At 36.7% G+C, this 19,416-nt stretch overlaps 1 protein-coding gene across 1 annotated transcript in view; it reads right to left on the reverse strand.

The window, feature by feature from the left end:
- The window catches only part of LOC149820837 (mitochondrial import inner membrane translocase subunit TIM14-1), a 67,741-nt gene that overhangs the window by 35,870 nt on the left and 12,455 nt on the right, over nucleotides 1-19,416 (reverse strand). Inside the window, exon 2 of the mRNA XM_089982578.1 lies at nucleotides 9,343-9,521. Coding sequence (XP_089838704.1) covers nucleotides 9,343-9,521 — 179 coding nt within the window. The remainder of the gene's footprint in view (nucleotides 1-9,342; nucleotides 9,522-19,416) is intronic.

Genomic DNA, 19,416 nt, shown 5'->3' on the forward strand with positions numbered 1-19,416 from the left:
TTATAATGGTCTCCCATGTTATATGAAGCTGCATGATTAATCAACTGCTAGATGCCTAGTTAGCTGCATGATATGATCATATTCGGTTCATATGAAACAACATATTAAACTGTTGCTCCATGTCGATTTAGTTGCATATTAGGTTGAGATTCAATCTAGTATTTAATTTCGTATTCACTTTATGTTTAAATGCTTAGTTAGTTGCATATTAAACTGCATAGTAACTTGTAAATTTAAATAGATGATTAGTTGTATATTAGGCTGCATGTAAATTTGGTGTCCACTCCATAGTAACTAGCAATTTAAATTGATGTTTAGCTGCATATTAAACTGCCTAATTTATGTGGGTCAACTACATATTCCTTCAAAGGGTTCCAATGATTCATTATGTGTATATCATCTAGAAGATTCAAATGGCCATTAAGATGTTTATTTTCCAATGTTCATAGGCTTGTTAAATTGTATATTTGCTGAAGTACTATTGCCTAACACTACATAATTGCTGAAAGTATCAAATGCCAAATAAGTTGTATATCTTGTGGAATGTTCGAATGAGAGGATGTTGGGAGAAATACATATATTACCAAATCTTTAGGACTATACTGCACGTTCAATAAAGTACACCAACTGTGTTTTTGCTTGTTGTCAGAGCTTTTATTACATGCCACCCTTCATAATACATGGAGGAGTTGTAGCAATTTGCTATTAAGGAATAAATAAATGATAATAAGAATGATAAATGAGGTTTTGATAACCGAACATATGGGTCGGGTTGTTATGAACATATGGAGGTCTAGCTAGGGTATTGAGGGTCATGAATAGGCCGTCGAAGTTATGATGTGAATCCACATGAAAATGAAAGTAAAATATTGTTGCTTGATTGGTTTAAAGGCACCAGAGCGCTTTGAGTGGGTTATGCAATCAATACGACAAAGGATGGGAACTGTCTATACACCTTGGTAAAATGACTAAGGTTGGGAATTCTACTGTTAGGATAGTAGAAGGAAGTTGGGGAAATGCCCTGTACTTCGGGAAATAAATTAAATGAAAAGCTTAACCCACTCAGTTTCGGGCTTACCTTGGAGAGGGTAGGTGGTACAAAACTCCGGGGACGTGTTTATCTGTTCGAGCTAAAGTGACCCATTGGTCCCCAGTCCTCGGAGTTGGGGGACCCAGACTACCAATTGGTCCTAGGTGGTAGTTTTATGTACTTCTGCAGAAGTTAGGGATGCATCCTGTTTTGGTTTTGGCCTTTGGGAGTTTCTCTCGGTCACTGGCCGCTCCCTTGGGATTTCAGTCACAGTTAGAATGTTCGGGTTAATAAAACAACCTTGAATAATATACCCCCGAACGTTCTCTTCTGTGATGGTTGTCTTGGCCCGTGTGTACCCGCGGGATAAGAAAAGATAAACATTAACTAGAACAGTTAGGTATCACTGTGTTGGAGTCATTAAAGAGACAACTGTTTACTTTTTCATCATGCTTTATATTCGGTGCTTATGATAAAACAACATCCTAAATTGTGTATATATTAGTTAATTGAATTCATATTATGGATGTTATATAGATGTTATTCATGTTAGTGTAAGTTCTGCTGTAATTGCTTAATACCTTGTTTAATTGTTGTAGTTGAGTAAAATGCTTTTTGTGCTTAAGTATAACTGTTACATAATCTACCTTTCTATTCAGATATATGTCTATTATTGCTATTGCATCGAATTCCCTATGTGTTTATGTTTAGACTGAAATTCCAACACAACACCCACATCACACCTGACACATGATCTACTTGCAAGAATAATTACAGTTTTCCTACTTAGACGTGGTAGTCTAATTCCTATAATTTTTATCATTTTCAGGCTCAGAGTAGTCCAGGGGCGAAGCAGGATGAGGCGCTGACCATGACTGGATTTATTTGTTCCCTGGCGGTCCTAATTGCTTTTTGATTGAAATTTTGTTTTAAGACTGATGATGTGATAAACTCTATTTGAATTCTATTATTATTGAAATAAAAAAATAAATGGCGTGGTTTGCTTTTACCTTCCTGTATCGTTCTGAAATGCTTAACCCTAGAATCATTTGTTGGTTTAAAAAGAAAAAAAAATCCTGGAAAAATCTGTGTTAAAATTTTGGGGCGTTACATTCTTTTTCTCCTAACTTTCGAGCATGCCTACTTGCTCTTCACTCCTTTCATGAACCATCTCATTACAATGATGCTAAACAATATGCTCATTGGAATGAAGCTATGGAACTAGAACTTAATGCTCTTAAAAGGGCGCAAACTTGGGAAATCATTGATCCTCCCAATGGCAAGAAACTCATTGGATGTAGATGGGTTTTTAAAGTAAAAACTAAGAGTGATGGTTCATTGGAAAGATATAAGGCTAGGTTGGTAATCAAAGGATATGCCCAAGAGTATGGGGTAGATTATGATGAAACTTTTGCCCCAGTTGCTCAAATGACTAGTGTTCGAGCTCTTATTGCTATAGCCTCTGTTAAAAAATGGCCAATCTTTCAACTTGATGTCAAAAATGCCTTTTTGAATGGTAATTTAAATGAAGAAGTTTATATGGAACCGCCTTAAGGTATGAATTTAAATGGAAAAATTTTGAAATTAAAAAAGGCTTTATATGGACTTAAGCAAGCTCCTAAAGCTTGGTATGATAGGTTTAGTAATGTATTAATCAATTTAGGATTTTCTTCTTGCTATACTGACACTACTCTTTTTGTTAAAAGGACAGATGACTCCATTATTATGCTTCTGATGTATGTTGATGATATGATTATCACTGGGAATGACAAAAAGGGAGTAAATGATGTAAAGTCTATGTTAAAAGAAACTTTTGATATGTCTAATCTTGGATATTTGAGATATTTTTTAGGAATTGAAGTGGCTTATTCCGCGCGAGGATACATCCTATCTCAAATGAAATTAGCTGCAGAAATTTGTACCAAATCAGGAATATCTGATGAAAAGAAAGTTGAGACTCCCAAAGTTATCAATACGAAACTGAGACTTAAAGATGGTGTTCTTCTTGAGGATCCAACCCCCTACCGTCAATTAATCGGATCCCTCACCTATCTATCCATCACACGTCCAGATATAGCTCATGCGGCTCATGCGGTTCATGCAGCAAGCCAGTTTCAGCATGCACCTACTTCGGTTCATATGGCGGCCGTAATGAGAATTGTGCGACACATCAAAAATACTATATCCAAGGGACTCTTCTTATCCTCTTCCTCATCTCTTGACTTAACTGCTTTTACTGATGCTGACTGGGGAGGAAATCCCAATGATCGTATCTCAATAACGGGTCTTTGTATTTTTTTAGGTGAATTTCTCATTTCGTGGAGATGCAAGAAGCAGCAGAAGGTTTCACTATCATCCATTGAAGCTGAATATCGGGCCATGGCAATGACAACTATGAAAATCGTGTGGCTCAGGAGTCTCCTTGGTGACATGGGCGTCCCCATTTCCACTCCCACCAAGCTCTGCTCTGATAACAAAAGTGCGATATACATTGCCATCAATCACACTTTTCATGAGCGGACCAAGCATATCGAAATGGATTGCCATTATGTTCGAGACTAATATCTCAGAGGGACTATCTCATTACCATATGTTACTTCAGAGTATCAACTAGCTGACTTCTTCACCAAGGCGCTCCCAACTCCACGATTTATGTTTCTTCTTAGCAAACTTTCGGTCTTCTCCCCGTAAAGTTTGAGGGGGCGTGTTAAAATATGTATATATATATATATATATACATATACTTATATATATATATACATTCGTATATATATAAGCATATATATACATATATGTATATATATACAGTTTCCCTTTTCTTGAAATACCCGATAGGGGTATTTTTGTAAAACCACAATGTAACCTTTTCTTTTTTACCTTTTTCTTTTTTCTCTTTTTTCTTTTTCCTTTTTTCTTTTTTATTTTCTCTTTTTTGTAAGACCACAAGGGCCCCACACATGTAGTCGTTGGGAGCCCCAACGGTCAGATTTATGACCGTTGGGGCTCCCAACGACTACATTGGGAGCCCCTTGTGGTCCCTTCCTTTAGACTCCCTCCTCTATAAATAGAGGAGGTATTCTCCTCTTGTAAGCAATGGGTTTTCACCCTTCTCTTCCTTTCTTCAATAAATCCAACTTATGACTTTAAGTCATTTTCTACTTTTGAGAGTTTTGTGTGTGCACTTTTAGTGTTTGTGTTCTTGGCTCTTGAGGTCACTCTTAAAGAGTGTTTTTTACTCCATTGGTGCTTCCGCCTCTTTTCATTACAGAGGAGGAGGGTAAGAATAATCCTTTTGTTATGGTGTTCTTTAAGTATCGGATAATCCTCATGATTGCGGCCATGTGAATGGTAGTGGGGGCAGTCTAAACTTGGCTTGCACTATGAACAACATGAGAAATATCGGGCTTGGTGATAGATAAATATGTTAGTGACCCAATTAACTGACGATAAGGAGTGGGATCGGTTAAAGGTGTGTCATTATTGGCTTCATCTTGGCATTGATCATTTCTGGAGTCTCCACTTTCTTGTCATCTGTCAGCCCAGATCGATCAATGATATCTTATACAAGCTTCATCTGAGAGAGGACATACCCCCTTGGAGAGTATGCAACTTCAATCCCTAAAAAATACCTTAAAAAACCAAGGTCAGACATATCAAAATTTTCTTTTAGAGTATTTTTAATAAGCTCAATACCCTTCTTATCATTACCAGTGATGATCATATCATCCACATATAGTAATAAGATTGTTATATGTTTCCCTGAAGTCTTAGCAAACAAAGCAGTATCAGTATAGCAAGAAGAAAAACCATCGAGAACTACTTTGCTAAATAAATCATACCAAGTTTTTGGTGCTTGTTTAATATCATAAAGAGCTTTGTTTAATTTAAGAATATTTTCTTTTCCAATTTCAAGACCTGGCGAAGGATCCATAAAAACCTCTTCATATAAATTTCCATTTAAGAAGGCATTTTTAATATCAAGTTGAAAGATAGGCCATTGTTTAATAGATGTTAAGGCAATCAAAGTTCGTACACTAGTCATCCTAGCTACTGGAGCAAAAGTTTCTTCATAATCAATCTCATATTTTTGGGCGTAGCCTTTAGCAACCAACCGATCTTTGTATCTTTCGAGAGTTTCATCACATTTGGTTTTAACTTTAGATACTCATTTACACACAATAGCCTTTTTTCTAAGGATTGACTTATAGTGCTCCAAGTTTTAGCTTTGTTAAGTGCTTCTAACTCATCTTTCATAGCTTCAATTTAAATGTGGAGGGTTCATGATACAAATGTATCATTATGAGACACGTTCTATAGTTAGGAGAAAAGGATTTATACGACACAAATTTTTGTGGTGGTCTACTATTACGAGAGGATCTCCTAAGTTGGTTATCTTCAACATGTTCTTCTAGAGAGAAGTCTTGGAAATATCTTTCAAACGCAGTTTGATGTTCATTTCCTAAACGGGTATACACATTAATATCATTAGGATTCTCATTTTGAGAATCATCAATACGTTGTGGCACATTGTTATTGTGATGCAAAGTACTATCACAAGAATTATCACAAATAATTTCACTTTGGGACTTAGTTCTAGGTGTTAAGTCAAATAAGAATGAGTAATCAATGTCTTCTTTAGATATTTGAATGTCAAAACCATTTTGTTCCTCAAAAAAGGTTACATTTCGTGAAACATAAAGTTTATTATTTTGAATGGCATAGCATCTATAACCTTTTTTATTTTCACCATAGCCAATGAAGACACATTCAAGAGCTTTTGGTGATAATTTGTCTTGTCCTTGAATAAGAACGAAGCATTTACATCCAAAGATCCTTAGTCTATTAAAATCTGAAGTAATTTTAAACAATTTTTCAAAAGGGAAAACATTTTTTAAAGAAGAAGAGGGCATGCGGTTTATAAGATATGTTACGGTGAGAATAGCTTCGGCCCAAAAAAATTTGGGAATCTTTTTGGAGACAAGAAGAGTTCTTGTAGTCTCAATTAAATGTCTATGTTTCCTTTCTGCAAGATCATTTTGTTGTAGAGTTTTTGGACAAGATCTTTAGTGCAAAATTCTATTTAGTTTAAGATAATTTTGAAAATCTTTTGACATGTATTCACCTCGAGAATCGGATCTAAATATAGTTATGTTATTTTGAAATTGGTTTTAAATAAGAGTATGGAATTCTTTAAACTTAGAAAAGACATCGGACTTATTTTTAATAATATACACCCATGTGTATCTAGTAAAGTCATCAATAAAGACAACATAGTAAGAATAGTCTCCTTTAGACATAACGAGTGTCAGTCCCCATACATCGGAATGCACAAGTTTGAAAGGTTTTTTTGACACAAAACTACTATGCGAATACGGAAGCAAATGAATTTTTTCAAGTATACAATTATTGCAAGTAAATATATTTGTATTACAAATTTTTTTCAAAAACGGAAAGAGATATAACTTGGAGATACTAGGATGTCCAAGCCTCTTGTGTCAAGTCTCAATATCTTTAGATTGAACATGATTACAAAAAGATTTGGATGGCAATGACAAAAAATACATATAGTATAGGTCTCCTCTTCTATGGCCTTGCCCAATCCACTTCCCGGACCGGAGATCCTGCACATAGCAATGGGTTGGTAAAAAAGAGACATTACATTCAAAATCGGTGATTTGGGAAACGAAAAAAATGTTTAAATTAAGTTTTGGAATAATTCATATTTTTGGAACAAAAAAATCTTTATTTTAACCATACATTTTTTCAAGGTTTCCAATTCTATCAACATCTAAAGATGTTTCGTTGGCCGTGGAAATATAGGATTTAAAAGAATTAAGACTTGGCTTTGATAAAAGTGATGCTTTTGGAGTCATATGAAAAGAGGCACCCGAGTCAAGAATCCAAGAAGTCATACCTGGAATAGAGGAGATGGCGGCACCGGAAGTAGAAGATGTAGAGGAGTTCATCCTTATGAATTGTTAGAGAGTTTCGGTAAGAAGTGCAATTGAATCCTTAATGTCTCCATCTTCCTTTGAATCTTCATTTGAGATTGGAGAAGTCTCTCCAACGGAAGCCACTTTCTTTTTGAGCTTGGGACAATCCGGTCGAATATGGCCCGGGTCATTACAATGATGACAAATAATTTTTCTTCCTCCTCCACCATTATTTTTCAAAAAATGAGGAGGTTTATATGGTCTTACATTGTTACCGGGTCTAAACACGGCATGAACCTCATCAACATCTTTTTTCAAGGCCAAACGAGTCTCCTCTTGACATAAGTCTGCTAAAATATCACTAAGAGGAGTGGAAGCCCTATGTAGGAGGGATCCTCTTAGTTGCTCAAATTCGGGACGAAGCCCATGAATAAATTGAAAAAATCTTTCTTTTTCCATTTGCTCTTGCCTCATGGCAATAGCACTTCCTTCCCATTGAGGTTCAAGAAGGACGAGTTCATCCCATAAAGAGGATAGGGCAATATAATAGTCCCTAATACTCATATCTCCTTGTTTTGTTTCTCTAATTTTTTCTTGCAAGAAAAAGTGTCTAGCAAGATCACGTTGCGTGTACATCCCTTTTATGAAAAACCAAGATTCATTGGCTTTCCTGAATTTGGCAAGATTGGCATAAATTTTTAGCTCGACATTATTAATGAACCATGCTAATATTTTAGCATGCTCACCTTCCCAATCTTCCATTTTTGAGGAGAAATCAAGAATAGCCTTCTCTTTTTCTTCTTTATTTAAGGCTTTCTCCTCATTGCCTTCAAGCTTAGTGAGTTTCAACTGTGATTCCGGAATGGTTCCACACACATAACCCCAAAGTTTTTTACCTTTGAGGTTATTTTCCATGGCGGTCGCCCACAAACGATAATTGGTCCCATTCAATTTGAATGAGAGATCAATTTTTGAATCCTTGTCGGCCATTCTTGAAGTAAAAATTTTGAAAGCAAGAGAGGAGAGATATTACTTGTCAACAAGGGAATCCAAGGAAGCTTTCACAACCAAGGCTCTAATACCATGAAATGAAGTGCTAAGAGAGGGATGTGATATTGCCACGAGCCAAGTAAAAGCACACACACATAAACAAGTAGCCACTAATGGGCAATAATACAACAAACCACACAAAGTGGTATACACACAAAAGTGAGAGAGAAAAAATATATTCACTCAAGAATAGCTTCAAAGAAGCTTAAATTACAAAGGGGAAAAGCCCCTTTATTTATAGACAAAGGAGGCCTTTGGAAGGGCTCCCAAAGGGACGTTGGAGCCCTTCCAACGGTCATAAATATGACTGTTGGATGCTCTAACATCCCTTAAGGTGGGCCCTTCCAATAAGAAAGAGAAAAAGAAATAAGAAAAGAAAAAAAAAAGAGGAAGAAAAGGAAAAAGTAAAAAAAGAGGAAATTGCATAGGTGCGTGAATGAGTAAAAAGACGGTTTTACCCCTAGTGGGTATTACAAAAGAAATATATATATTTATATATATGTAGATAGACACAGAGACATATATATGTAATATATATGTGGATATGTGTCATGATCTATATATATATATATAGATATAGATATATATATATATAAGACACATAATTTAACAAGTGTCTCATGATCCAACTTGTCTGAGTCCATATCTTCCTATGTCACACAGATACCTCGCTTAGCATGTGTATCCTGTGTTGACATGACACACCAAGACACTACATGCACACAGTTAATATTGTGTCATAACTTTATTTATTTCTATGATCTTGTTTACTTATTTTCTATTCACTTGCATTCTTTTTCTTTTAAATGTTATCAATTACATTACATCAATTTCAACTTAGTTTACTATTTGATTTTTCAGTTTTTAGTTATAGTGATACAGATTTTTTGTTCAAGAGTTTGCACTTGAGACGATGGCCATGCTTTATTGCTTTATGTTAAGAATCATCTACACGTGGGTGTACATACATTTGTCTATGTATGGCCATGTCACTGTGTCCTAATTTTTGAGATCTGCAATGCAGAATCAAATGTACCCTCATCGTGGACCTTCCCACATGCCTATCCATGTGACATAGATATGTTCCCCTTTAATCACTTTTTATTTCCTATAACCCTTAAAGAGTTATCCGACAGTCTACATGCTCCTAGAAACTTAGTAGCTGTAGGTTTATGTAATGGTTGAACGTACAGATCGAAGACATTCTAGGCAAAGTTATGCAAAGAAAAAAGTAGTAAAATCCCATGATCCACTTTATAGTTTCTTGTTGTGATGGCCATTCAATCCTGCATTGGTTCACTTCAGGTTGAAATCAAAATTCAAGCTTACCGAATTCCAAGAATAAGAGCAGCTTCCCTTCTGGTCATGGTAGATTGGAATCCTCCCTCATAAAACTTCCGCATTCGCGGTACAGCAGGGAGGGCTTTATATGCTTGCCAAGCTTGCACTCCATATCTGCCTGCAAGAGCAACAGCTGCTATAGCCACCCCTGCAAGAAAAGGTGTAGCCTGCAGGCTAGTTCAGTACATAGAATTAAAAAGGAAATTGAGATAACCGAACGAATGTGGTATGTTAGCATGAAAGTGACAATAGCAAGAAATGTAGTAGTGAATAGGAAAACAATTTTGAAGTTTGAACTGCACATTTGACAAAAATCTTGACCCTGTACCATAAAACATTACCTAGTCACATAGCATTTTTTATATCTCATAATATTTTGGTAATAAACAAATTTAACAGGAATTATACTTTTCCATGTTCAAGATGGAAGAGGAATTCATATCAATTTGAGAAATTGGCATTTTCATGTGATGTTAATAATATCCACAGGAAGAATGATGAAGCCAAACAACTATTTGAACAAGGTAATTTAACTAGTGGATAATCCAGTCACCATATTTAACAATTTATTTTTTTTTAATGGATACATTTATCCATTTAAATTGGTAACATTTGATATAATATTTTATTGAGAAAAATTGACAGTTAATTATGAAGCATTTTAACCAATGAAGTTCAATTTTTTATCAGTTCTAAACAGGTGGAACTGAGATCTTTTATAAAAGCATTCCACTATAAAAAAATATAAAAGTGGTTTTTGAAAGAGAATCACATCACATTCACATAAAGAGTTAATGCAGCAATAGATGATAATAGAAAAATAGCATTGTCTTGGTTCTCTATGCAATATCTCCCAATTAATGAATCTAGTATAACACAAACATCTTAGAGCTACATGCCAAGAGAAACTTGTGTAAGAGGCCTCTTAAATTTGTTGCAACTGATATGCATGAGGGCATTAATTTTGTATCAAAATAAACAAATGGCTTGACAGATTTTTTTTTTAACATAAAGGAGTCCAGAGATATAAAGGGAAATGTGTCATCCTTGAAAGCACTTACACATACAAGAGTGGGTAATGAGGACAGATGCTTTGACCCTGAAAAAGGATTTTTTTGGCATGCCTGTTGGAACATTTTAATAATACCTATCCATTCCGAAACATCCATGCCTGTTGGAACATTTTGCATGGGATACAGTTGCAATGAAGTTGTAACGCCCCGAAATTTCTTAACTTGACAATTAAAGTTTTCTGAGGAAAATCCCTGAAAGTTTGAACTCTGTTGTTCTGAAAACCCTTCAAAAAGTATGTTTCTATTTTGAAAATCTTTTGCAAATCTCAAGCACGTTAGCTCGACAATCCAAGCATGACCACGGCGATAAATAGCAGACAACTGAAAAGAGTACTAAATTTTTAATAAAAAGTCACAGTACAAGAAAAATCAACAGGAGGCCCAGCCCCCAGATCAAAACAAAAACCAAAAATTCAAAACCCTGCAACGACAACCAAAAGTCTCGAAGGAAAAGTATAGCCTCGAGTCACGTCGCATGCACCATTGATTGTCTGTCGCCACTACTCATCACCTGCCCATCAAATGGGTTAGTCTCGCGAGAAACTAGTAGGAGTGCAAAAAGAACAAGAACAACTAGCAGGTAAAGCAGTTAAGCATACCACGACAGCAACAATGAGAAAAGATATATTGCACAAGAAACTCACCAATATGCTAGCACGTAATACCACAAGTATGCAAAAACAACAGTTGAAGGGTGAGCATGCTTAATTTAGTTAACACTTGTTAAACGGCCATGTGGGTACGTACATGGCACACGAGCCGAAACAGTCGAGACCAATCTGAGGGTTTATTATGTTATGTATCTTAAGATACCTCGATTGACTGACTGAATCATATCCTAAGGGAATGACCAGTCGTCGAGAGAGCAAGCCCCCAAAGGCCCAGTAGAGATGCATCCAACTTCTGTAGAAGTGTTAGGCTATCTAGTGCAGCCTCTTTCCCCTAACCTCCGATGACCGGGGAAGCCAAGTCTTTGCCCGTAAATAGCCATTAATGGTCTGTCCATCGGAGTTGGTACCCTTTGTACTCTCTCTTGGTGAAGCTGAGTCGAATTGAGCGCGACAGGGGTTTCTTAATCGTCACCTCATTCTTCATGCCCTAGTCCATGACCCAAACAAGCATCTTTCTTGTGAAGACGCCTGAGACCTTTTTGGTATATTATAAATCAGTATCATTGCACGATCGAGGCCTAATCTGCCTCGTAGTACTCATTGCACTGTGCCAACTATATTAGTGTTGCAATAGTACCCAAAAACCAAACGTTTGCCCAAACGCAGGAAACAACAGTCCTTCGTGCAACGAGGGTCTTGTCTCGAGTTAGAAAAACCAGTATCTCATTTCGTAACTCACTGCAGAGTTCAAACGTTGATACTTGCGCTCTTACGCAAGGCTAAGCTCTGCTGTTGAACCCTACCAATCCACGGCAGGGTTGAGACTACAACAACAACAACAACTACGCCTTCATCCCAAAACAAATGGTGTCGGCAATATGAACCAAAAAAGAAAATCATTCTGGGTCTTCCACATGGATCCTTCTCCTCCAATCATTTCTATCCAATGCCATGTCCTCGGTGAGGTTCAAAGCATTCATATCCTTTCCTATCACCTCCATCTATGTCTTCCTAGGCCTACCCCGACCTCTTTTAACTAATATATTTTCTCATTTCTCCATCCTTCTAACTAGAGCATCATTAGGCCTTCGCCGAATATATCCAAACCACCGTAAACGATTCTCTCTCATCTTATTTTCAATGGGTGCAATGCCTACCTTCTTACGTATCTCCTCGTTCTGAATCTTATCTTTTAGTGTATTTCCACACATCCATCTCAGCATACACATCTCAGCTACACTCATTTTTTGAATATGATGTCTTTTGGCAGGCCAACATTCCGTACCATATAGTAAAGCGGGCGTAATAGTCGTCCTATAAAACTTTTTCTTCAACTGCAATGGCATTCTACGATCGCACAACACTCCAGTCGCACTTTTCCATTTCATCCACCCAACCTTTATCCTATGATTTACATCTCCATCAATTTCTCCATACTTTTAAATGATAGATCCCAAATATTTGAAACAATCATCCACCGGTATTTCTTGCTCACCAAGCTTCACTACACTCCCATCACTATTTCGTTGCTTACTAAACCGACATTCCATGTATTTTGTCTTACTCTTACTCAACTTAAAACCTCTTGCTTCCAATGTCAGTCTCCATAATTCTAACTTAGCATTAATCCCAGCTCTAGACACATCAATCAAAACAATATCATCAGCAAACAACATACACCACGGCACATTTTCTTGAATTGATCTCGTAAGCTCATCCATCACTATAGCAAATAGGAAAGGACTTAAAGTAGATCCTTGATGTAACCCAACCGTTATAGGAAAATTGGTTGTCACCCCTCCATAAGTGCGGACATTGGTTACTACTCCTTCATACATATCCTTAATTATACTAATGAACTTAAAACCTCTTGCTTCCAATGTCAATCTCCATAATTCTAACTTAGCATTAATCCCAGCTCTAGACTCATCAATCAAAACAATATCATCAGCAAACAACATACACCACGGCACATTTTCTTGAATTGATCTCGTAAGCTCATCCATCACTATAGCAAATAGGAAAGGACTTAAAGTAGATCCTTGATGTAACCCAACCGTTATAGGAAAATTGGTTGTCACCCCTCCATAAGTGTGGACATTGGTTATTACTCCTTCATACATATCCTTAATTATACTAATGTACTTGAGAGAAACACCTTTCTTCATCATTGTCCACCAGAGAACGTCCCTAGGTACTCTACCGTATGACTTCTCCAAATCAATAAAAAACATATGCAAATCTTTGTTCCTCTCTCTATTTCTCTCAATAAATTGTCTGAGAAGATGTATAGCTTTCATAGTTGATCTTCTAGGCATAAAACCAAATTGATTCTCCGATATCATGACAACCTTCCTCAACCTAGACTCAATCACCCTCTCCCAAAGTTTCATAGTATGACTCATGAGTTTTATACCACGATAGTTTGTGCAATCTTGTATATCACCCTTATTCTTATATAGAGGCACCAAAGTACTCTTCCTCCACTCATTAGGCATCTTATTTGTCCGCCAAATCTTGTTAAAAAGATTTGTCAACCATTCTAAACCTTTCTCTCCCAAGCATTTTCAAGCCTCGATAGGTATACCATCTGGGCCAACTGCCCTTCTTGATTTCATTTTCTTCAAAGCCTCTGCAATTTCTTTCTTTTGAATCGTGCGCATGAAGTCACGATTCATCTCATGAAAAGGAATTGAGAAGTCTCCAAGATCTTGAGCATGACTTTCATTAAATAGCTTATCAAAATAATCTTTCCATCTCTCCTTAATCTCCTCATCTTTGACTAAAACCCTTTGCGTTTCATCTTTGATACATCTAACCATACCCAGATCCCTCGATTTCCTATCTCTCATCTTTGCAAGCCTATAAATATCCTTCTCGCCCTCTTTGGTATCCAACTTGTCATAAACCTCCTTATATACCTTATCCCTGGTGTTCCGAATTACTTTTTTAGCTTCCTTCTTTGCTATCATATACTTCTCCAAATTCTCATTATCATGACTCTTAGATTTTTATAACACTCTCTTTTAACCTTAATAGCTAATTTGACATCCTCGTTCCACCACGATGTATCCTTACCTAGCGGTGCACCGCCTTTAGACTCACCAAATACCTCCTTAGCCACATTTCTCATGCCACCCGCTATCTTATTCCACATTGATTATGAATCCTCCTCGAGACACCAATCAGCTTCCTTAACTATCTGCTCTACAAACATTCCTTGTTTAGCTTCTTTCAGTGCCCACCACTTAATTCTAGGATCTATCCTATGTCTATCCCTTTTGCGGCATTGTCTAATTCTAAGATCTAAAATTAAGACTCTATGTTGTGTAGCTACACCAGTGTTATTAAAAGCACGCCTCAATGCGCAAAAAGCGTGTCTCGCCTCAAGGCGAGGGCCTTTGTGCCTTGAGGCGCAAGCATAAAGCGTAAATGCCTCAAGGCGTGCGCCTCATACGCCTTGAGGCGCATGCCTCTGTGAAAATGTCTACGAAGAGACCATACGCATACGAGCACAAATACTTTATAAAAGATGTGCACGAAGGCACTCTCACAACACTTGAACAAAATACGCAAAAAAAGCGTAAAAGTAGCAAACATGCACTAAGGCATGTATTTCATAGAAAAAGAGCAAATACTTGAGACTCTCAAGCTTACTGAACAAGGGAGAACACCCCTATTTATACAAAAGAAAAGAGGTGCAAAGGAGGGCTCCCAAAGGAGTCGTTAGGGAGCCCCCAACGGTCACATTTGTGACCGTTGAGGCCCCCAACGACTCTATTGGGGGACCCCCAATGCACCTTTATGAAAGGCAATAAAAAAGAAATACAAAAAATAATAAAGAGAGAAATTACAACATATTCCAAATGGAATATGCGCAAGATAGAAAATTATAAGAATACCCTTTTTGGGTAAGATGAGAAAATAAAATATATAAATATATATATTTATATATAGAGAGATACATATACATATAATATATTATATGTATATGTATCTCTATGTATATAAGTATATATATTTATACTTACAACAAAGGATTTTGGAGATACATTTTAACACCCCCCCTCAAACTTACAGTGCAATAACCGCAAGTTTGTCAAGAAGGAAATGAAATCTGGGCGAACATAGTGCTTTTGTGAAGAAGTCTGCAAGTTGATACTCATACGTCATGTATGGTAGATCAATGACCTTCTTCAAGTATTCTTCTCTGACATAATGGCAGTCCATTTCTATATGTTTTTTTCGCTCATGAAAGGTGTGGTTCTTGGCAATATAAATTGCACTTTTATTGTCACAGCATAGCTTTGTTGGTTCTCTGATAAATACTCTCATATCTTTCAAAAGGCGTCGAATCCATACAATTTTCATGGTGGTAGATGTCATGGCTCTATATTCGGCTTCAGTGGATGACAGAGAGACCTTCTGTTGCTTTTTACATCGCCATGATATCAAAGACTCACCTAAGAAAACACAAAAGTCAGTGGTGGAGTGACGGTTACTAGGGTCACCTCCCCAATCAGAGTCAGTATAAGTAATTTTAATTCAGAAGAAGAAGATAGAAATACTCCCTTATTCATTGTTCCCTTCAAATATCTGATGATGCGGAGGACAGCACTCATATGAACTGTTGTAGGAGCGTGCTGAAACTGACTGGCGATGTGTATAGCATATGACAAATCGGGTCGAGTAATGCTAAGGTACATTAAAGAACCTACCAACTGCCTGTAAGGAGTAGGATCGGTTAGAGGAACACCGTCATCAATCTTCATTTTTTATCCCACGACTTCAAAAGTTTCGCATACTTTATCATCAGAAATTCCTGATCTGTCAATAATCTCACAAGCAAGTTTAGATTGAGATAGGAAATAACCATGTTGCGAATAGGCAACCTCAATTCCAAGAAAATATGTTAGAAAACCCAAGTCTGACATCTCAAATTTTGAAGTCAAGATGGACTTAATACCCTTGACTCCTTGAACATCATTACCTGTAATTAACATATCATCAACATAGAGTAATAGAATCACAATCCCTGCATTAGATTTTCTAGTAAATAAAGCAGTGTCAGTATAACATAAGGAAAAACCATTTTCCAACATTACACTGGTAAACCTGTCATACCAGGCTTTGGGGGCCTATTTCAAACCATAGAGGGTCTTTCGAAGACGAAGAACTTTATCTTTAGGAATCTTCATGCCTGATGGGGCATCCATATACACTTCTTCGTTAAGGTCACCATTTAAAAAAGCATTTTTCACATCCATTTGAAAAATGTTCTAATTTTTAATAGATGCAATAGTAATAAGACATCTAACTGTAACCATTCGGGCTACAGGAGCAAAGGTTTCTTCATAATCAATTTCATACTCTTGTTCATACCCTTTTGCGACTAAGCGAGCTTTATACATTTCCAAAGATTTGTCACTCTTAGTTTTAACCTTAAAAACCCATCGACAACCTATAGTTTTCTTTCCTATGGGTAGAGTTTGGAAATCCCAAGTTTCAGCCCTTTTAAGAGCGTTAAGTTCATTTTGCATAGCTTCTTGTCATTCTATACATTTTTTAGCTTCTTCAAAATTTCTTGGTTCAAAATAAGAGTGAATGGCACTAAGACAAGCCCTATATCGGGGTGAGAAAGAATCAAAAGAGACAAAACGAGTTGGAGGTCTCCTATTCCTTTCAGATCTTCGGTGATCGAGAGTAGGAGCAAGTTCACTATATTGGTCCATAGCACTTCTAAAGGTGTCTTGGTTTCTTCGAGAGTAGGTTATTGGATCACTTGAGATTCTACTTTTTTGTTCATTGAGTGAGTTATGTTCACCATCATTTTCCTCATCATGGTTTGATGATACATCGTCATCACTAGATATATCATCATTACTAGACAATAAGTCAAATAGGAAGGAGTAGTCAAAATTTTCTTGTTGAGAAACATTTTTTTCAAAGCCACTTTCATTTTCTAAAAATGTTACATTTCTAGAGACATATAACTTATCATCTTGAAGATCATAACAATGAAACCCTTTTTGAGTTTCGAAATATCCAAGAAAGGCGCAAGGGATAGCTTTGGGAGAGAGCTTGTCATTCTTATCCGTAAGTATAAAACACTTACACCCAAATACTCGTAACCTATTATAATCAGGTTCAATCTTATATAATATCTCAAAAGGAGATATTTTCCTTAATATCCTAGATGGTAAGCGATTTATCAGATAAACAGAAGCAAGAGTTGTTTCTGCCCAAAAGTTTTTAGGAATGTTTTGGGAAATAAGAAGGGTCCTAGTGGTTTCAATGATGTGTCCATGTTTTCTTTCGGTCAACCCATTCTGTTGAGGAGTTTTATGACAAGACCTTTGGTGAATGATTCTGTGATCCTCAAGATATACTTTAAAATGATTGGAGAGATATTCTCCTCCAGAATCACTTTTAAATATCTTTATGTTATTGTTGAATTGATTCTTGATCATTAAATGGAAGGTTTGAAAACACGAAAAAACTTCATGTTTGAACTTAAGAAAATATATCCACGAATATCTGAAAAAATCATCCACAAAAATGACATAATAAGAAAAGCCTCCTTTTGAGGCAACAGGTGTGGGTCCCCAAACATCCGAATGAACAATTTCGAAAGTTTTAGAAGAGAACATAGTTCTTTGATCAAAAGGTAAACTTTGCATTTTTCCGAGAATACAATCATTACAAGAAAATGAACTTTTACATAGGTCTTTTGCAAAATGTAAATAAGATAACTTTGTAATATTAGGATGACCAAGTCTTTTGTGCCACACATTTATATCTTTGTTTCGGGCAACATTACAAAAAAAATTGGAACTTGAAGAGATTCCATATAGTATAAGTCTCCTTTTCTAAAGCCTTCCCCAATCAATTTCCCGGACCGGCGATCCTGTATTAAACATTTATCACAAGAGAATTTAATATCGCAACCATGGTCCGAGAGTTGAGAAACAGAGAGAAGGTTTAAATTTAGTTTAGGTATAAATCTAATTTTTGGAATAAAAAAATCTTGAGTTCCAAAATTACCTATTCCTTTAATTTCAAGAGAAGTTCCATCCGCAGTGGAAACAAAAGGAGAAACATTTTTTGAGTAATCGGAAAGCGAAAACATGTTTGGGGACATATGGAAAGATGCACCGAAGTCCAAAAGCCAAGAGACTTTACCTGGAAAGGAAGAGGTAGACACGGCGGCACCGGAGGTAGCTCCCTTGAGGAGAGGTTGAAGAGCTTCCACTATTTGATTTATAGAGAGTGACCCACTTGATGATGCCTCCTCCTTTTGTGGTACACCGGTGGTAGCCATTGCGAAAAGCTTTTTCCATTTGGGACATATGGGTTTGATATGTCTCGTTTCTTTACAAAAATGACAAATAATTTTGCTATAGTCTCTTTTTCCTCTTTGCCCACCATGTTCACCTTGATTTTGTGGTTTAAAGTGAGGAGGACGATAGGTTTTTACATTGTTTCTGGGTCTTGATACGGCATTGACCTCATTGTTTTCTTCATAATTACAAGGAACCACACGAACATTTGATCATTGTTTACATAAACTCATACGAGTCTCCTCACCACTTAATTTGGTGAGAACATCTTCAAGAGAGGGAGGAGTAAACGAGGATAGAAGAGATGACCTTATTTGCTCAAATTCGGGCCTTAGCCCATTCAAAAAATTGAAGAACCGATCTTCTTCAAGTTCCTTGTGACGGAGTTCAATTGCCTCTCCACTCCATTTTGGTTCAAGCATGGCAAGCTCATCCCAAATGGAGGAAAGATCGGCAAAATATTCCCTAATACTCATTTCACCTTTAGTAAGAGAGAGAGCCTTCTTTTGAAGATAATACTTATGAGATAGATCCCTTGATGTATACATTTTCTCAAGATAATGCCAAGCTTCTGATGCTTTTTTGAACTTAATAATGTTGGCATTTATCTTAGTTTCAACGGATGAAAAGAACCAAGAAAGAATCTTAAAATTCTCCATTTTTCATTCATCGTGCTTCTTAGAATACTCTTCAAGAGCTTTGATCATTTCTTCTCCTTCAAGAATCTTGATTTCACTTCCTTTTACCACAGTTATTTTGGGTTCCGGTTCCGGAATTGTGCCTTGCACATAACCCTATAGCCCCTTCCCTTTTATGTGAGCCTCCATGTTTTCGGCCCAAACATGATAGTTGGACCCATTTAATTTGAAGCCAAGAGTAAAATGAGACTCTTTTTCGCCCATTAAGAAGTAAAGAGGAAGAGAGAAAAGGCGTACCAACACAATATTTTAAATTCTAGCTCTCACAAGATTCTTCTAAAATATTTGAGAAGCAAGATCTACCACTTCAATCTCCAAAGATTCGAAGGCATGCTTTTCG

This window comes from Nuphar pumila, chromosome 12 (genome assembly GCF_984573655.1).
Source record: "Nuphar pumila chromosome 12, dmNupPumi1.hap1.1, whole genome shotgun sequence".
In the NCBI taxonomy this organism is placed as follows: Eukaryota; Viridiplantae; Streptophyta; class Magnoliopsida; order Nymphaeales; family Nymphaeaceae; genus Nuphar; species Nuphar pumila.